Raw genomic sequence first — 19,965 nt, 5'->3', positions numbered from 1 at the left:
GATAAAGGGATCAATTCAGCAAAAGGATATGACAATTGTAAATATATATGCACCCAACAATGGAGCACTCACATATACAAAACAAATACTGTTAGAGCTAAAGAGAAGTAGGCTTCAATACAATAATAATTTGATATTTAACAGCCCACTTTCAACATTGGACAGGTCTTTGAGACAGAAAATCAACAAGGAAACATGAGATACAATCTGCACTACAGAACAAATAGACCTAATAGATATTTACAGAACAATTCAACCAATGGCTGCAGAATACATACTTTTCTCCTCGGTATATGAATCATTCTCAAGGATAGATCATATCCTGGGTCACAAAGCAAGTCCTAAAACATCCAAAAAGGTTGAAATAATATCAAGCATCTTCTCTGACCACAATGGAATAAAAACTATAAATCAGTAACAAGAGGAATTTTGGAAACTGTAAAAAATATGAAAAATCATATGAATGACCAATTTGCCAATGAATAAATTAAGAAGGAAATTTCTAAATTTATTGAAACAAATGATATTGGAAACACGGCTTAGCAAAAACTATAAAACACAGATCTGTGCATAAATTTCTTGAGTAATACCCAGAACACAGGTAACCAAAGAAAAAAATGGACAAATGGAATCATATCAAGTTAAAAAGCTTCTGAACAGCAAAGGAAGTAATCAACAAAGTGAAGAGACAACCCACAGAATATATAAGAAGTAATTTTATCACTACCACAATGAAGGTACTGAATAATATCAATGATAAAAGTTTCCTGTGGAAAATTTTTTTCTATAGGAAAGTATCTAATAATAATCTGATCAAAAATGGGCAAAATATTTGATTAGACATTTCTCCAAAGAAGGTATACAAATGGCAAACGGACATATGAATATATGCTCACCATCATTGATCATGAGAAAAATGCAAATCAAAACTACAATGAGATATCATCTCACTTCAGTTAAAATGGCTTATATCAAAAAGACAAGCAATAACAAATGCTGACAAGGAGGTGGAGAAAATGAAATTCTCATACACTGTTGGTGGGAATGTAAATTAGTCCAACCACTGTGAAGGACAGTTTGGAGATTCCTCAAATAACTAAAAATAGAGCTACCATACAATCCAGCAATCACGTTGCTGGGTATATACCCAAAAGAAAGGAAATCAGAGTATAGAAGAGGTATCAGCACTTCAATGTTTCTTGCAGCACTGTTCACAATAGCCAAGATTTGGAAGCAACCTAAGTATCCATCATCAGATGAATAAAGAAAGAAAATGTTGTACATAAACACAATGGAGTACGATTCAGCCATAAAAAATAATATCCTGTCATTTTCAACAGTATGGATGGAACTGGATGTCGCTATGCTAAATAAAATAAGCCAGACACAGAAAGACAAACTTCGCAGATTCTTGCATATTTGTGGGAGCTAAAAATTAAAACAATTGAACTCATGGAGATAGAAAATAGAAGGATGATTACCAGAAGCTGGGAAGGTTAGTGGGGGGTAGGCAGGGGGAAGTGGAGATGGTTAATGGGTACAAAATATATAATGAATAAAACCTAATATTTGATAGTGCAGGAGGGTGACTACAGTCCATAATAATTTAGTTGTACATTTTATAATAACTAAAATAATATAATTTGATTGTTTGTAACACAAAGGATAAATGCTTGTGGTGATGGGTATGTCATTTACCATGATGTGATCATTATGCATTGCATGTCTGTATAAAGGATCTCATGTACCCCATAAATAGATACACCTACTGTGTACCTACAAAAATTAGAGAAAAGAGAAAATGGGTAGGTTGAGGAAAGAACTGGATCAATTACTTTATCAGAATAAAAGTCAAGGGTGATCTTATCAAGAGCCATTTCTATGAAACATTGAAAGTGAAAGCTAAGTTAAATAGGTTCAAAAGTGATAGGAAGTGAAGATGTAGAGACTGAATGAGTGACAAGTTGAAAGAAATGAGTTTGAAGGATATACGTGGAATGGTAAATAGAAGGAGATATGGCATGAAGGAGGGGATTTATAAAGTAGGTGGTTTTCTAATGTGCTTACATATATTTCCTCATGTTTCTCACAAAATAAACCCTGAATAAAATATCCTATTTAACAAGACATAATGGTTTGTGATAGATTCCTATAAAATTGCAGTCATTCCTGTGATGTAGGTCACTATGAAAACATTTTCTCACTGTCTATATAAAACCAAGCATTACCAGAACAAAGGCAGAGAACTTGACCTCAGATGTCACTTCAAAATGAGGTTATCCTATAATTTCACTGAAAAAAAAAAAACAAACAAACAAAAAAACAACCAAACTTGCAGGATATTTTCAACAAATATGAAAAATCTTCAGCTCTTCTCCCACATGTGAGAGACATACAGATAAATGAAAGACAGATAAATAAGCACAGATGAAGGAATGGGGAGAGCCTCTCACTGCAAGGAGGCAGCCAAGAAACTTGTTTTGGTATTTAATCTGACAATATATTAAGTTTAAATAAAGGGACTAATTTTTAATTTAAAAGTTTTTATACAAGTAAGTGTGCCAAGAATATTCTATTCATTTTCTCTAAACACAATGAGGTTGACTCAATTATCTTAAATTTCCAGATGAAGAAACAGATTTGTGGAAGTTAGTTGGGAAGTATCAGATCCAGGGTCAAAGGCTGGCTTGTCCATCACCAATGTGAATGCTAAAGATACATTGTAATAAGCAAGAGTAGAGGAAAATGGTTAGAAACATAGGCTAGGAAGCAGACTACCCAAATGATACTCAATTTTACTTCACACTTCATACTAACTCTATAAACTTGTGCACATTATTTCTATATCCTATTCCAGTTTCCAACCTATACAATGAGGGTAAGGAAAATGCTTACTTCATAGCATTGTTATAGGGATTAAATGAATTTAAACAGTGTCTGGACCGTAGACCTTAATAAATGACAATCGTTAGTATATTATCTTTTCTTAAGAAAAAAATGGTCTCTCTCTATTCGGAAGGTCGCTCCTCTAATAAGAGTATTCCTGGTTACTTTAGTGAGCAGAGATGTTTCTCAGTCAAATCACCCTAAACCAGTTTTGATGTTGTATCTGAATAGAGGCAACTAGAATTTTAATTTCAAAATCCTCTCGTCCAAAAACAAAATTGTCTTTGGCTCATCACTGCATATGCATTTGCTTGTTGTTCAAGCTTTCCTTCCCACCACTACTTTGTTTGTCTTCCTGTAAAGAAAATGACGAGGGCTAAATCCATCAGCACCAAAGCTGGGAAGCCCTCCAGATTCATTTGGAGGAGAATACTCCTCCGAGCTCAAAGGAAGTGTGATCTGTCACAATATTGTATGCACTAAGTTTGCATCCTGAAAACTCACTGGAAAAGAGGAAAGCAAGGATGAAAAAGCAGCTGGGTCAGACAGGCTTCTCGATTCAGTGTGTGGTAGTGACTTTGCCTGCACGAATCGCCCCTTTCTCCTACAAACAAGAGAATTCAGTCAAGTGGATGTGGCAGAACTGGGTTGCTCTGAGATGACAGAAAAGGGCTTCTGCTTTTCATGTAAACGCAGCCCTTTATACTTGTGGTTGCTACATGAAATGAATGTAATTGTATGGGAAGAACCAGCCCTTACATTCGATCAAAATGTTTCCTGGAAACCTGGAGCACAGAACTCTGATATTCTCTCACATTGTGGCAGGAGAAGCAGTGCAAGGCACAGTGCTGAAATGGCATGGTCCAGGGCAGGGTACAACTCATTTACTTTGTTGAAGAAATTCTTTTCATTGCATTTGCTGGAAGAGCAGGAGTAAGTACTACTTGACACTCATCTCTTGAATGCCATACATTCTACCTTGTGCCTGTGATGTAAGAGCAGGAAATGAGGAAATGCCACACGTAAAAAGAGTAGTTAACAATTTTGCGGGTTAAATGATAAAGCGTGTGTGAGTGCATGTCTGTGTTTCCCCAGTGTGGCCATAGAGTAAATTATATTTATGCCAAATTATATGGGGGGTTTGGGGTTTTTTGTATTGTTGTTGTTGTTTTTCTGCTTTTTTTTTTTTTTTGAGACGGAATCTCACTCTGATGCCACGCTGGAGTGTAGTGGTGCAATCTCAGCTCACTGCAACCTCCATCTCCCAAGTTCAAGCAGTTCTCCTGCCTCAGCCTCCCAAGTAGTTGGGACTACAGGCATGTGCCATCACGCCCAGCTAATTTTTGTATTTTTAGTAGAGGCGGGAATTCCCCATGTTGGCCAAGATGATCAATGGTCTCCATCTCTTGACCTCGTGATCCACCTGCCTCAGCCTCCCGAAGTGCTGGGATTACAGGCATGAGCCACCATGCCCTGCCAAATTATGGCTTTATAGAAATTATTTCAGAGTTCCTATGGTGACTTCTTAACTTTATCAGACAGTTGGCAGCTTGGACAACTTATAGAGAAATCTAGGACTCCCAGTTAAGGAAATTAAATATTTACATAAATTAACCAGTGGCAAAGAGGAGAAAAGCTTTTACAGATTAAAAAGTTTCACAAAAGTAGTATTTTTTAGTATAAGTATAAACTACCTCAGACCTCATAATTATCATTGTACACCTATGTGCATGTGTATTTACACAATGGTCACACATACAAAGAATTTAAGCCCAAGTAATTTTAACTGAAAAAACACATATTTTTCATTACATGAATGTTCAAGAAAAAGTGAAAAAAGCATTCTGACCACAACAACTTTTTAAATGATGTCACAGTTTTCCACTTTATTTGTGTGTAGACTATTTTAGAACATTCCCTCTTTTCAAAAAGAAATCATCCTTAACAGTCGTTAGAATGAGCACAAAATAGGCCCATTTATTTATTTATTTCACAGATGCACAACAAAGACAGATGGTACTATTAAAATTATGTTGCATCAATGTTTGTAGAGAACTTGGATTTAACTTTATGAAAAAATGTTCATTCAGAAATAAAAAGGGTGGGGGGTGGGAAGCTGGGGAGAGATAGCAAGGGGAGAAATGCCAGATGTAGGTGATGGGGAGGAAGGCAGCAAATCACACTGCCATGTGTGTTCCTATGCAACAATTTTGCATGTTCTTCACATGTACCCCAAAACCTAAAATGCAATAAAATAAATAAATGGGAAAAAAAAAAAGAAAAGAAAAAAAAAAAAAGAAGAAATAAAAAGGGTGATACTTTGAGAGTCAAGGTGAGTCTACTTTCCAAGCAATTCAAGCAATACTTCAGTTATCAACTAAATAATTTATTGGATTTCCACTTCCAAATGTAAAAACTGAAATATCTTCCTTAATTGCATTTTTAGCATTTATGTGATGAGACCAAATCAATAACACCAACAATGGAATTGAGTATTTACAATTATTGCTTCAACAAAAAATTTGGACTAAACAAAACCTTAGAACAAAATGTTTGGACGTAACTATGAGCTAAATAATAGAAGTATAACAAGCTATGATTTTTAATAACTGTGTTTTAATAGTTGGTACATTTCTGAAATAATCTCAGCCACGTAAAGCTCAGTAGAAAGAAACATTTGTTTTTTTAATCGCTGTCATAATACAAACTTTCCACAATGTTTACATTATTGGGAATTCTTACTTCTCGGAAAGTAGCAGTAAATGTATCATCAACTTTGGCTCTGGATCATGAATAGATCATGTCTTCTTTTCCCCAAGATGTATTGGGCAGACTTAAGCTGAAAATACAATTTTTTGTAGTTCCCACTTTGGGCAAAACAGTGGCCTTTATGGTATCATTTTATTTTCAGAGCCCTCTTAAGTATCATCTCTCCAAAGAATTAAAGTGGCAAAAGGTGTCTGGCCTGGAGTCTTAAACTCAAAAGTAGAATTTTCATCACAATTGCTGTGTCTATTATATTTTCTTTAATTATTTGTTCTATCTTTAAATGTACTCATTTGCAGCAATGTTCAAAAGTAAAAATAGGATCTATGACATATTTTCTAAAAATGAATGAAATGTGTCTCAATCGATTAGGGCTGCTATAATGGAATACCATAGACTGGTGATTTAAACAACAGAAATTTATTTCTCAAAGTTCTGGACCCTGGGAAGTCCAAGATCAAGTTCTGGTGAGCACTTCCTTCCTGGTTTGTGGATAGCTATCCTTTGCTGTGTCTTCACATGGCAGAGAGCAAGGAGAGAGGAAGAAAGACTTCTTGTGTCTGTTCTCATAAGGGCACTCATTCCATCATGAAAGTTCCACCCTCATGACCCAACCACCTGCCAAAGGCTTTATCTCCAAATGCCATCATATTGGGGAATAGGGTTTCAACATGTGAATTTGGTTGGTGGGTGTGGGAGGGACACAAATAGCATATGAATAAATTTGTTTCATGGTTTTTATTGCATCATATCCCTGACGATTTAGGCCTACAAAAAAGGGAAGAGAGTTTTAAAGTGGACATTAGCCTTGCCCCAAACATTTTGATTCCTGCTTTTTAAATTTACCCAATAATCAAGAGAGAACAATAATAATGAAGGATGTGATGCATAGAATACCACCCAGTTGTAGCCAGAAACTCAAAAACTAATATATGAAATTCTACAAAGAGCTTATAAATAGCTATGTTCATTTAATTTTAATCATTTTATGTCTGCCTGTGAGAGAGAGTGAATAAACTGAGAAATTCTACAAGCAATGCCATTCAAGTGCCTGAAATAATCAATGTATGTTGGCAAAAGTTATAGAAAGAATTTATGAATGTATTCATCTAACAAATGTTTATGGGGAACCAATTTCATATTGGACAAAATTCCCTACCTTCATGGAGTTCACATCAAAGAGTAGAAAACAACAAACACATAAGTAAAATTTAATAGATTGAATAATGAATAATGTATAATAAAGCTTAGTAAAATAAAGTATCAATAATGTGTACATTCGTTTACTATTGCCACAAAATTGCCACATTTCAGCAATACATGTCTATTGCTCATGTGTCTGAGATCTGTCAACTATGCTGATGTTGGCAGGGGCTGGCTGACTGAAGGATGATCAAAGCTGACCTTGGCTAAAGTGACTGGAGTAACAAGCATGTGTCTCCACCTCCAGCATGTTAGGCTGAGCAGGTTATCAAGGCTTTGGAAGGGCTGGGAAGACAAATGGAAACAGCCAAGGCTTCTTGAGACCTACACTTAAACTAACACACTGTCACTTCCAGCTAATTCTATTGGGTAAAGAAAGCCATATTGTTGATCCTAGAGTCAAAGAACAGAGCAGGTCATCCTATCTATTGAGAGAAGGAACTCAATATAGTAAATGATATAGAGACGAGGAAGGGTAAGAAATGGGGCCAAGGATACATGTACCATGATGTGGCTGCTACCTTAAAGGAGAGGTCAGTAAAGAGGTTACTCATCTATTTGATCTAATTGATAAGACAGCTTCAGGAGGTAAATAAACGAGTCACAGAAATATCTGGGAGAAATATTTCAAGTGCGGAAGCTGTAAGGAAGAAACGAGGGAAATGTGGTAGAAATGAGGTCACAGAGGTGGTAGAGGAGTGAGTTGGGACACAAATCTTGTAGGGCCTTATAGGCCATTTGAAGAAACTTGATTTCACTTTAAGTAAGATGAGAAGCCAGGTAAGGATTATGAAGGAAGGAAAAACATACCCTAATATTTAAGAGATTTCCTACCATGGACAAAAAGCTGAGCAGACTACTGGTCATCATAAAAAAAAAAATGAAGATTAAGAGTGACAGAAAATGAGAGGAACTGATAAATTTGACATGCAGGACCATATATACAAAACTAATACCTGGTACCTTAAAGAAAATTTAATGACTATTGAAGGTAAGGTGACTTAAAATTTGCTTATGCTGAATTTAGAAAAAAGCACAGCTAAGCAAAGACTGCATCATAAGCTATGTCCTTGAATACATTACTGCTGGGCTCACTGAGCTAAGGTATACTTTCATTAATGTGGTATATGCGTTTCTAAAAGGTCTATGAGGTTTTGAATTTTAAAATGAAGTAATTTTCCCATTACTATAATATATGTAACCCCATGGAAAAATGAAATTAAAATTATCCAAAATAAAAAATTTGCTTTAAACAATAAGAGAATTGAATACGGCATAGATTATAAAAAGTTAGCCTACCAAAAGCAATAACCTATAAATACGCATAACTAACTTGAAGATACAGTGGACAAGAAGACTGTATTTGATATAGCCAAAAGGTGTAATAATATAAAATATCTAGGCAAAATTTTAGAAACAAATATTTGCATCTCTAAGAGGAAATCTAGAAAACACTCTTCAAAGACACAAAAGTAAACTTAAACAAATGAAAAGATACACCGTGTACTCAGATAGGAAGAACCAACCTTATAAGGAGATCAGTTCTCCCTCAGGTAATTTAGAAATTTAATACAACACCATTGGTTTTTCTTTTCTAGAGCTTGATAATTTAATTATACAGTTCACTAATGACAAAAAGCAAACACCTGGGGAGACTGGCTAGTCTTATTCGTTATTAAAATTCACTGAAAGTCTCATAACAGTGTAGAATGTGTTATATAAAAAGACAGACTAATGTAACAAAATTTAAAAATTCAGAAATCAACTGAGTTACATATACATACACACATAGAAAATATAGGGTACAATAAAGGTGGAATCTCAAGTCTGGGGCAAAAAAATGAACTTTTTAGTAAATTAACTTGAGATAATTGGATAGACATAGAGAAAAAGACAAAAATTCAATCAGTCTCTTAGATCATACCTGAGAATACATTCCAAAAGGAATAAAAAGTGGATTCTAAAAAATTAAACACTGTAGTACTAGATGTTAACATGTATGAATTCTGTAATCTGAGAATGGGAAAATTGCCATACTACTACTCAAAGTCCACAAGTAATACTGGGAAAATTAATAAATATGAATACATAAAATAAAAAGATATTTTTTGTATTGCAAAATCTTGAGCAAATAAAGACAAATGAAAAACTGAAAAAATAGCTAGGTGCAATATCTCTAATATATAAAGATCTCCTAAAATAAAGAAAAAAGACTAAAAGCCTATTTTTAAATAGGATTGAGAATTAAAGCTATCTCACAAAAAAGCAAATGGCTCTTAACTCTAAGAGATGGTCAACCTCACTGATAAGAGAAATACAGTTAAAACTACATTGAGAAACCATTTCTCACCTACTAGATCAGCACAAATCCAAAAGGTTGAAATTATATTCTGTTGTCAAATTCATGAAGAATCGGATACTCATATACATTTCTTATAGAGTTGCAAAATGTACAGTTCCCAAGGAAAGAAAGTTAATCATATCTAGCAAAATTACATATGTATGTATCCTTTGACCCAGCAATAACTCTAAGAATCTACCTCAAAGTCACACTGGCAAAAATCCAAAATGCACGGGGCAATTCTCTGTAGTGTTGTTTAGAAAAGCAAATGTCAGAGAACAACTCAAACGTTCATTAATAAGGTACAGAATAAACTATGGTAATTCCACACACAAAAAAATGTTTACAATTACAAATATCTCTGCATATCATTATGTACTCTTGCAAGAAACTATATCAAAGTAGCAGATTACAAATTTATACACAAAAAGCATAAGAAAGCAGGGCGGAGATAAAATTGTACAGTGTGACAACAATTACCTAAGAATAGTAGAGAAAGTACTATTAATACATATACATATCTGTTTATGATAAAAACTTATGGAGTAAACAAAATTTTTTAATTAGCTATAAGTGAGAGAAGAAGGGAAAAACACGGTAAGTAAAGAGTAGCTAAATTTCTTTAGAAAGTATTTTACTTTATATACTTGACTCTGATAAGAATTTAAATTGCTGATAAAACATATTGCAACACTTTAATTTTTAGAAGTGAATTTGAAGGACTTATGCTGAAAGTTATTTTTAAGTTTAGGAATTCTAATTCAACTTTTGTAACATAACATTAGGTTATTTTCCAAAGTTAGGAACACACAACAGCTATTTTGGCATGTGTGAAAATGCAATGTGTGTGACTGTATTTTTCACTGTGATAGGAGCTCTAGTATATAGGAGAAAGAGATTGAGTCTGGTGGAGAGTATCTCAATTGGAAATCAGGTCACCAGCCAAATAAACAGAAAAAATGTTCTTTGAAAACAAACAAAAAAACCACACAATGTTTACTAATTGTATCCAGAAACAATGATTGAGGTTTATTCCCTTAATGAATATGATCCTGTTTATGTAATCAAATACAAACATCTCAGTTTACTTTTTAGTTTACTTTCTCATTCAGCTATCAAGCTGATTTTGACACAAAATGGACTTATTTTTCCCTGTAGCACTTACCACGATCTGACATTACATGAAACTAGTTTCTCTCCTCTCTCCCTCTCTCTTCCCTTCTTCTCACACCACATCTTTCTTTCCTCCCTCTACAATGTAAGCTCCATTAAACCAGGGACTTTGTGTTTTTACTCCTTTAATGAAGTACTTTGTACTAGTGCCTGACAAATAGGTGATGCCCAGTAAATATTTGTTAAGTAAATTAATGTGTATTATTTATTTGTCACAGCCAAAAATCTACCTGAGATTTGATATGTTCACAGTACATTTTGCCATGTGTATTAATCCGGGTATTTATGTTGGACGGCATCTCTTCTAGGCTCTTGATGGCACTGGGGCACAGGTAAACGTGAGATCAGGGCAGACTGTCATGACCAAAGAGGATAGTCCCTGAAGACATTCACTCCATCTTCCCACAGAGCCTAGTTGAAGAACCTGGATACAGAGACTTAGGACAGAACCTATCTCATATGGTTATTCAAGTACCCAAGACAGTGTCTGGAGGACACTGTCAAGAAAATTTATTGTTTATAACCACTGAGTTAAGAAAAAGGATAAAGACAAGACGTCTGAAGGAATCATAAAGACTCCCTAATACCTAACTTCCTCAATTTCCCATTCTGCTATTTTTCATACAGCTGACCATTGCTAAGTTTTGGAATAATTTGAGCATCAGCTTCTGAATTAGAAACATTGAAATAAAATAATTCCTGCTCAATAAAAAGTCAAATAAGACCATTCAAGTGAAAGTGGTATGTTACTATATAACCACCATGCTGTGTCCTTTGTCATCTACCCATTCAATCCACTTAGTCAGTTAAGCCACTGTTCAATCAATCAGTCAAACAGTACATATTAATGATCACACACCAAGTGAGAGGCACTCATCTATTCACTATGCAGAATAATGTAGGTATTCACAGCAACCCCAAGGGAAGCCACAGACAAAAGATTCACTAAAGTCTTCTGACTTTTGTTTAGCATGCAGCTGCAGGCACTCAGTTATAAACAAAGAGATTTTTCTCACACCACAAAGAAAATATTCTGGTCACAGTGGCTCACACTTGTAATCCCAGCACTTTGAGAGACTGAGGTGAATGGATGACTTGAGGTCAGGAGTCAAGACCAACCTGGCCAACATGGCAAAACCCTGTCTTTACCAAAAATGCAAAAAATTAGCCAGGCATGATGGCTTGCACCTATAATTCTAGCTACTCAGGATGCTGAGGCACGAGCATCATTTGAATCCAGGAAGCAGAGGTGACAGTGAGCTGAGATCAGGCCACTGCACTCCAACCTGGGTGACAAAAACAAACAAAAAAAGAAGAGAAAAAATACATCCTTGGGTTCCAAGTCTCTTCTCATTTGGTCTTGTGCCCCATTAATTCCCTTTTTTGTCTTTTCTGGTCCTGCACACCAAACAAGTGGGAGACTGAAACCTATTAGAGTCCTAGCAAATAATAAAAACAGATTAAGTCTACTTATATTGCCCCAAGATAAAACATCTGATCCTCTTTTCTAATCACAATGTCATTCTCCTACCCAAGCTGCAGGTTCAGGAATGAAGACTCAATCCCCAGACCCAGGATAACCTTTCTCCTCATGTTTTACACATCCCTGGAAAAACAAAGTGTGTTATATTTGGGTGCAAGGCCCACCTTCCTTATATCCAACATCAGGCTATTTTCCAAGAACCTGATTCCAACCTCTCTTAACAACACATAATTTCTCCCCCATTAATTTTGCTTTTTCTTATATCACACATTTCTTAACAATATTACCATTTTTTAAATTTTAAATTTCAATTTTATGGGTGCCTAGCAGGTGTATATATTTATAGGGTACATGGCATGTTCTGATACAGACATGCAATGTGTAATAACCACATCATGTAAAATAGAGCACCCCAACCTCTCAAACATTTATCCTTTGTGTGACAAACACAAAAACATAGTAATTTTAAACGTACACTTAAATTGTAGTCACCCTATTGTGCTATCTAATACTACATCTTATAAACTCTAATGATTTTTTTTAACCCAATGAGTATCCCCACCTCCCCCATACCCTCTGACTACCCTTCCCAGCCTCTGGCAATTATACTTCTACCCTCTATCTCCGTGAGCTTAAATGTTTTGATTTTTAGATAACACAAATAAGTGAGAACATGCAAAGTTTGTCTTTCTGTGTCTGGCTTATTTCACTTAGCATAATGACCTCCAGTTCCATCCACGTTGTTGCAAATGACAGTATCATTCGTTTTATGGCTGAATAATACTCTATTACATATGAATACTACATTTTCTTTATCCATTCTTCTGCTCATGAACACTAAGGTTGCTTCAAAATTTTGGCTATTGTCAACGTTGCTGCAGTAAACAATAGAGTGCTGCTATCTCTTTGGCACACTGATTTCCTTTCTTTGGAGTCCATACCCAACAGTGGGATTGCTGCATCGTAAGTTAGCTCTATTTTTAGTTTTTTGAGGAACTTCCAACTGGTTGTACTAATTTACATTTCTACCAACAGTTTATGAGGGTTCCTTTTTCTCCACATTCCCACCAGCATTTGTTATTGCCTGTCCTTTGGATATAAGCCATTTTAACTGGAGATGATACCTCATTGTAGTTTTAATTTGAATTTCTCTGATGATCAATGATGGTGAGCATCTTTTCATATGCCTGTTTTCCATCTGCATATCGTTTTTGGAGAAATGTCCAATCAAATCTTTGGCCCATTTTTTTGATCAAATTATTGGATTCTTTCCTATAGAGTTGTTTGACCTTCCTACATAATCTGTTTATTAATCTCTTGTCAGATGGGTAGTTTGCTAACATCTTCTCCATTCTGTAGGTCATCTCTTCAGTTTGTTGATTGTTTCTTTTACTGTGAAGAAGCTTTTAAACTTGATATTTGTCCATTTTTGCTTTGGTTCCCTGTGCTTGTGGAGTATTACTCAATAAATTTTTGCACAGACCAGCAGCCTTGAAAGTTTCCCCAGTGTTTTCTGGTAGTAGATTCATAGTTCAAGGACTAAGGTTTTAATTCATTTTGATTTGAATTTTGTATATGGTGAGAGATAAGGGTCTAGTTTCATTCTTCTGCTTATGGATATCCAGTTTTCCCAGCACCATTTATTGAAGAGGCTGTCTTTCCCCCAGTGTATGTTTTTGGCACCTTTGTCAAAAACGTGTTCACTGTAAGTGTGTACATAGATTTGTTTCTGGTTTTCTATTCTGTTCCATTGGTCTATATGTCTGTTTTAATTTCAGTACCATGCTATTTTGTTTACTTTGGCTCTGCAATACAATTTGAAGTAGGGTAATATGATTCCTCCAGTTTTGTTCTTTTTGCTCAAGAGAGCCTTGGCTATTCTGGGTCTTTTACGGTTTCATATAAATCTTAGGACTATAATATCTCTTTCTCTGAAGAATGTCATTAGGATTTTCATGTAAATTGCATTAAATTCATAGATTGCTTTCAGTAGCATGGACATTTTAACAATGTTGATTCTTTTAATGCATAAAAATGGAATCTTTTTCATTTTTTGGTGTCCTTTTAAATTTATTTTATTACTTTTTATAGTTTTTATTATAGACATCTGTCACTTCTTTGGCTAGGTTAACTCCTAAGTATTTAATTTTACTTGTGGTTATTGTAAATGGAATTATTTTCTTGATTTCTTATTCAGGTTGTTCACTGTTGACATATAGAAGTGCTACTGATTGTTGTATGTTGATTTTGTATCCTGAAACTTCACTAAATCTGTTGATTAGTTCGAATTGTTTTTTGGTTCAGTCCTTAGAGTTTTCCAAATATAAGATCATATAATCTGTAAACAATGATAATTTGACTTCTTCCTTTCCAATTTGGATGGACTTTCTTTCTCTTGTCTGATTGCTCTAGCTAGTACTTTCAGTACTATGTTAAATAGCAGTGGTGAAAATAGGAATTCCTTTCATGCTCCTAATCTTAGAGAAAAGGCTTTTAGTTTTTCCCCATTTGATATGATAATAACCGGGGGGTTGTCATATATAGCTTTTATTATGTCAAGTTATATTCCTTCTATCCCCAGTTTTTTGAGGGTTTTTATTATAAATGGATATTGAATGTTATCAAATGTGTTTTTTCAGTATCAACTGATACTCATTCTCCATCAGGCCTCGTCCACTTGCTGATGAAGAGTTGTGATCCCTTGTAGGAGGAGAGGCATTCCGATTTTGGGTGTTTTTGGCCTTTTGCACTGGTTTCTTCCCATCTTTGTGGATTTATCCACCTGTCATCTTTGTAGTTGCTGACTTTCAGATTGGGTCTCTGAGTGGACGTCCAGTTTGTTAATAATAAAGTTATTTCCATTTCTTAGTTTTCCTTCTAATAGTCTGACCCCTCTGCTGTAGGACTGCTGAGGTCCACTCCAAGCCCTGCTTGCCTGGGGATCACCTGTAGCAGCCGCAGAACAGTAAGGGTTGCTACCAGTTTCTTCTTCTGCTGTCTTTGTCCCAGAAGGATATCCGCCAAATGTCAGTCTGAGCTCTCCTTTATGAGGTGATTCTTTGAGTATATGGAGGCCAGGGAGCTCCTTGAGGAGACAGTCTGTCCTTTATAGGAACTCAAGTGCTGAGCTGAGGGCTCTGTTGTTGATTTAGAGCTGCTGTGTGATTTCCAGTGCGGTGACCCACTGCACTGGCTGAAACAGTGGCTCTGAGATTCATGGCACTTTCCTGCCCGGGAATCTCCTGGCCTGGCTCACCATCTCAGTCCCCTTTCTAATCAGCTGAATGGGCGACTCTGCCCTCCTGGAGCTCCACTCGCCAGCTGAAAGGGCACCCAGTCCCGCGTATTTTGTATTGAGAACCTCCATGCTGAGGTGCCGGCAAAACAGCCGCGCTGGCCAAAAGAGTCGCACTGGTGACCCGTGGGGCTCCTCTGCCTGGGAATCTCCTGGTCTGTGGGCAATAAAAATCCGTCTGGAAATACAGCGTCCACTCACTCTCTGCGCTTTCACTGGGAGCTGCAATCCTGAGCTGCTGTTAATCAGCCATCTTGGATCTCTCTGTTCTGTAAGTATTAAGTCCATTTGGTCTATAGTACAGATTAACTCTGAGGTTTGTTTGTTGATTTTCTGTCTGGAAAATCTGTTTAATGTTGAAAGTTGGCTGTTGAAGTCTCTGGCTATTACTATATTGAGGCCTATCTCTCTTTAGCTCTCACAATATTTGCTTTATATATCTGGGTGCCCAATGTTGGGTACAAATGTATTTGAAATTGTTATATCTGCTTGCTGAAGTGACCCCTTTATATACAGTAAACTTCTTTATCTCTCCTTATAGCTTTTGTCTTGAAATCTATTTTGTCTGATGCAAGCATAGTTACTCCTGTTCTTTTTCAGTTTCCATTAATATGGAATACCTTTTTTCTATCTTTTTGTTTTCCATCTATGTGTCTCTTTATAGGTAAAGTTTGCTTGTCTTAGGCAACAGATCAGCGGGTCTTGATTTTTCATCCATTCAGGCACTCTTTATGTTTTGGTTGAAGAGATTAGTCCATTTATATTCAACATTATTATTTATAAGTAAGAAATCATCCTGCCATTTGTTTATTTGCTTTCTGGTTGTTTTGTGGTCTTATTTTCCTTTTTTTTCCTCTAGTGATATGGTTTTGTTTCTTGCTTTTTATTTTTTTGTGTATTCTTTGTATTTTGGGGGAGTTTATGTTACCATGAGGCTTGCAAATACTATCTTGTTACCATTATTTTAATGTGATAACAAATAACACTTTTTGCATAAACAAGCAAAAAGAAAACAAAAACTCTAAACCTTAACTTTGTCCCCCTACTTTTTAAGATTTTGTAGTTTCTATTTATATCTTATTGTACTATGTCTTGAAACATTTCTGTAGTAATTATTTTTTATTGGTTATATTTTCCCCTATAAGATTTGGAAAGTACAGAGATTAAGAAAGAAATTTGGGTAATAAACGTTGTTCTATATCAACTTTTGCAATCTCTTCACTGAAAAGAGGAAACATTCTATGAAGATGAGAAAGATCCAAAGTGGTAAACAACATTAAAATACATGGATTGCTTTCATTATTCTTACATGAAACAGTCACAGAACAGACAAACACAAAGGCAAGTTACACTAGCACTGCTCTCTAAACATGCTAATGGATGAAAATGAAACCTAGAATACATAATCCAGGATAAGAAGCAGAGAATTCAGCCACAAAGAATCAAAGTGTAACTTAAACTATAAGGTTACATTAGAAGTTTGCTTTAATTTTACATTTAAAGCAATGAAAAAAATAAAATTTTCTATGATAGTTTAATCCCACCAAAAGCTCTATGAGCAGCTCACATTTCCTTAAATCTCATTTCGAAAATACAGTCTCTTACTGTTAACATAAAATATTGGTATTTGGATAATTTTAAATTATTATTTTACTAAAGGTGCTTAAAGGGAAACATCACTGATTGTTTGACACAGGTCATTAAGTTTTGAGCTGCTCTGTTGCATTTGTCTAGAATGAACCAAGCGTTTGAATCTGCACCACTCTCATGGCAATCAGTTGCTACAAAAAAGACTGAGGAGCTGCAACATTACATAACCGCCAGTCTAGAATGTCAACAGAACCAGTGCCTTACAGTGAGTCAAGAAATGTTTATTGGCTGGGTGCAGTGGCTCATGCCTGTAATCCCAGCACTTTGGGAGACTGTGAGGGCAAATCATTTGAGGTCAGGAGTTTGAAAACAGACTGACCAACGTGGTGAAACTCTCTCTCTACTAAAAATAAAAAAAAAAAAAAAAAATTGATGGGCATGCTTGCACATGCCTGTAATTCCACTTACTTGTCAGGCTGAGGAAGGAGAATTGCTTGACTTCAGGAGGCAGAGGTTGCAGTGAGCCGAGATCATGCCATTGCACTCCAGCCTGGGTGACAGAGTGAGGCTCCATCTCAGAAAAGTAAAAATAAAATGTTTATTAAGTATCTACTGTGTGCTAGAGGGAAAAAATGAGCAAAATCAGAGAAAAAAGAACATGGCAAGTAAAGGGAATTATAAGCTGTTCAGGATTCATGGGGAGCTAGGAGCAAACAGTGGGTATCCAGAAATACAGCTAGAAGAGTTTGTCCTGAAGGACCTTAGAAGTCAGGAGATTTAACTTTATCCTATAAATTATGGGGAGCCAACAAGCATGATCAGCAAGGACACAGTCTGATTTCCATTTTTTAATCTCTTTTTGACTACAGTGTATAGGATGAACATGGAGGAGGATAGATCAGTTAAGAGCAAACTGTACCACTCTTTATAAGCCGTGAAAGTCTGAACTCAAACATGATACCAAAAAGTAGAATCAGCAATCATGGTAATTGAATGTGGGAAAGGCAGTGAGAATGGCCTGTGATTTTCTTCATACCTATAAAAGTCCTATAAAGTAAGCACGATTGAAAACCCAATTTTATAAATGAAAATATCAGGCCATCAACAGATTGATTAAGTTGTCCATAGTCACACCACTTGCCTGTGATTAAAACAAGATTTTAGCAAGAAATGGGGCATGAGAGTTTATACTTATTTTAAAACTGTTTTTAGAGTTAGGGTCTCTCTCTATCACCCAGACTGGAGTGCAGTGGCACAGTCATAGCCTACTGCAGCCTTGCCCTCCTGGGCTCAAGTGATCCTCTCACCTCAGCCTACCAAGTAGCTAGGATTATAGGTGTGCACCACAACACTTGGAAAATATTTTGTTTTTGTAGAGATGGGATGCTGCATTGTTGCCCACGCTGGTCTTAGATCTTGGGTTTAAGCAGTCCTCCCACCTCTGCCTCTCAAATGCTGGGATTGCAGGCATGAACCACCTCACCCTGTCCAGAGTGTATATTTCTAACCACTGAACCGTAGTGCTGCCTACCTAGAAGGCCGAGGAAGACTGCCAGATTTTTGCCTTGGGGAACTCAGCAGATGGTGATGCCATTAAGAAAACTATGTTTGGCTAAGAAGGTGAAAATGCTTTGGGCATGTCGTATTTCCAGTGCTCATGAGTTATTTAAGTGGAAATGTCTACCTAACTTATCTGTATTAGAATCTGGAGCTTTAGAGAACAACAGAGCTAGAGATGTAGGTTGGATTGGTCAACATACAGATTAAAATCAAGACAAGAATTATTTGAGATTACTTAAGAGCACGTCAAAAAGGATAATAGAGAGAATGCTGGAAAACATCAACATTTAAAATGCAAGCAAAGGAAGAAGAAAGCATTAAGATAAACCAAAAGAAATGGACAGGGTGGGGAAATAATTTGAAAAAAATAAGTTACAGAAGGTAGAGATAATAAAGAATATCAAAAAGAAAGATGCTATAAAGTAAAGACTAAAACACCAATAGACTTAACATTAGGGAAGTCCCTAATGTCCTCTGAAATAAAGGCCAGATTTTAAAGTGTGGAGGAGGAGAAAGTGCAGCTGAGAAAAACAGAGAAAATTGAAGGCAGGCCTTGGGTCAGTGATGAAAACATGAGTAAAGTGCCGGTTTTTAATGAAAATGGAAGAGTTCTGTGATATTAACACCACCGAGAGTCTGTTACACAAAGGCAGATGTGCAATGGTTTGAAAGCAGAATTAAAGTGCTAGAAAGGTGGTTCCCCCACTGCTTTCTCTGTGGTCCCTGGAGCATGAAATTCAGGGAGGGGGAATGAGAAAAGAGAACCAAGAGAAAGGAAGCACAGACATTAGTACAGAGATAAGAATGCAGGTTCATACGATTTTCTTTTTTTTTTTTTTTTTTTTTTGGAGAGTCATTGGAGGCTATAATGCAAAGGAGTGATTGTGATCTGCTCAAGTGATTTTAGAAAGAGTTATATGGCACTGGCACAAATATTCAATGGAGTAAAAGGAAACAAAAGAAAGAAGTGAGACATTATTATAGTGACCTAAACCAATGCTTCTGAAAGTGTGGTCTGGATTGATGGGATCTCTAAGACTCACTCCTTCAATGGATCAACGAGGTCAAAACAATTTTCATAACAATTATAGAAAGTTAAATGGTTTTTTCACCATATTGAATTTTTGCATGAATGGCGCATAAGCAATCGTGACTTCAACTGCTGAGACCTCAGCAGGAATCGAGACAGTAACCCCATGCCGTACTAGGGGTCACTGTACTCTTCACAGACACGCACATACAGAATAAAAATACAAAAGACGTTCCATTTTAAAAAATATAATTAATAGATCAGTAAGGTACTAATTTGATTACATCTTGGCCTGTGAGTACGTCTGTTTAAATCGGTGTGTGATGAAATGGGAAGGACACATAAGCTTCTGCCGCAAACAAAGTAGGATGCTTGTCCCAAGGAAGAGCACATGCATGACTGTTTGAGCTGTGAACTGACTAACCACCTTTTCGGTGGATCATTATTTTTGTTTAAAGAATGACTAAACAATAAACTACATTTATCTGGAATTCTGCGTTTGGCAGATATCTTCCTGAAATGAAAGAACTGAATGTATCACCTCAAGGAAAACTAAAAATGTCTATTACCAATGATTAAGTTTAGGCTTTCAAGAGAAGTTGGAACTTGGAAAATTTTCCCCTACTGGGAGCTTAACA

At 36.0% G+C, this 19,965-nt stretch overlaps 1 protein-coding gene across 1 annotated transcript in view; it reads left to right on the top strand.

Moving 5' to 3' along the window:
• The first annotated feature begins 3,240 nt into the window (after positions 1–3,240).
• OPRM1 (opioid receptor mu 1) overlaps positions 3,241–19,965 on the top strand; it is a 114,755-nt gene continuing 98,030 nt past the window's right edge. Inside the window, exon 1 of the mRNA XM_032258761.1 lies at positions 3,241–3,754. Within this exon, the coding sequence (XP_032114652.1) occupies positions 3,657–3,754 (98 nt within the window). The 5' untranslated portion in view covers positions 3,241–3,656. The remainder of the gene's footprint in view (positions 3,755–19,965) is intronic.

The sequence above is a fragment of the Sapajus apella genome, unplaced genomic scaffold (assembly GCF_009761245.1).
Source record: "Sapajus apella isolate SASKATOON/1434 unplaced genomic scaffold, GSC_monkey_1.0 scaffold105, whole genome shotgun sequence".
NCBI lineage: Eukaryota > Metazoa > Chordata > Mammalia > Primates > Cebidae > Sapajus > Sapajus apella.
Note: the sequence above shows the minus strand (reverse complement) of the source record. Positions and strands in the feature narration are given on the sequence as shown.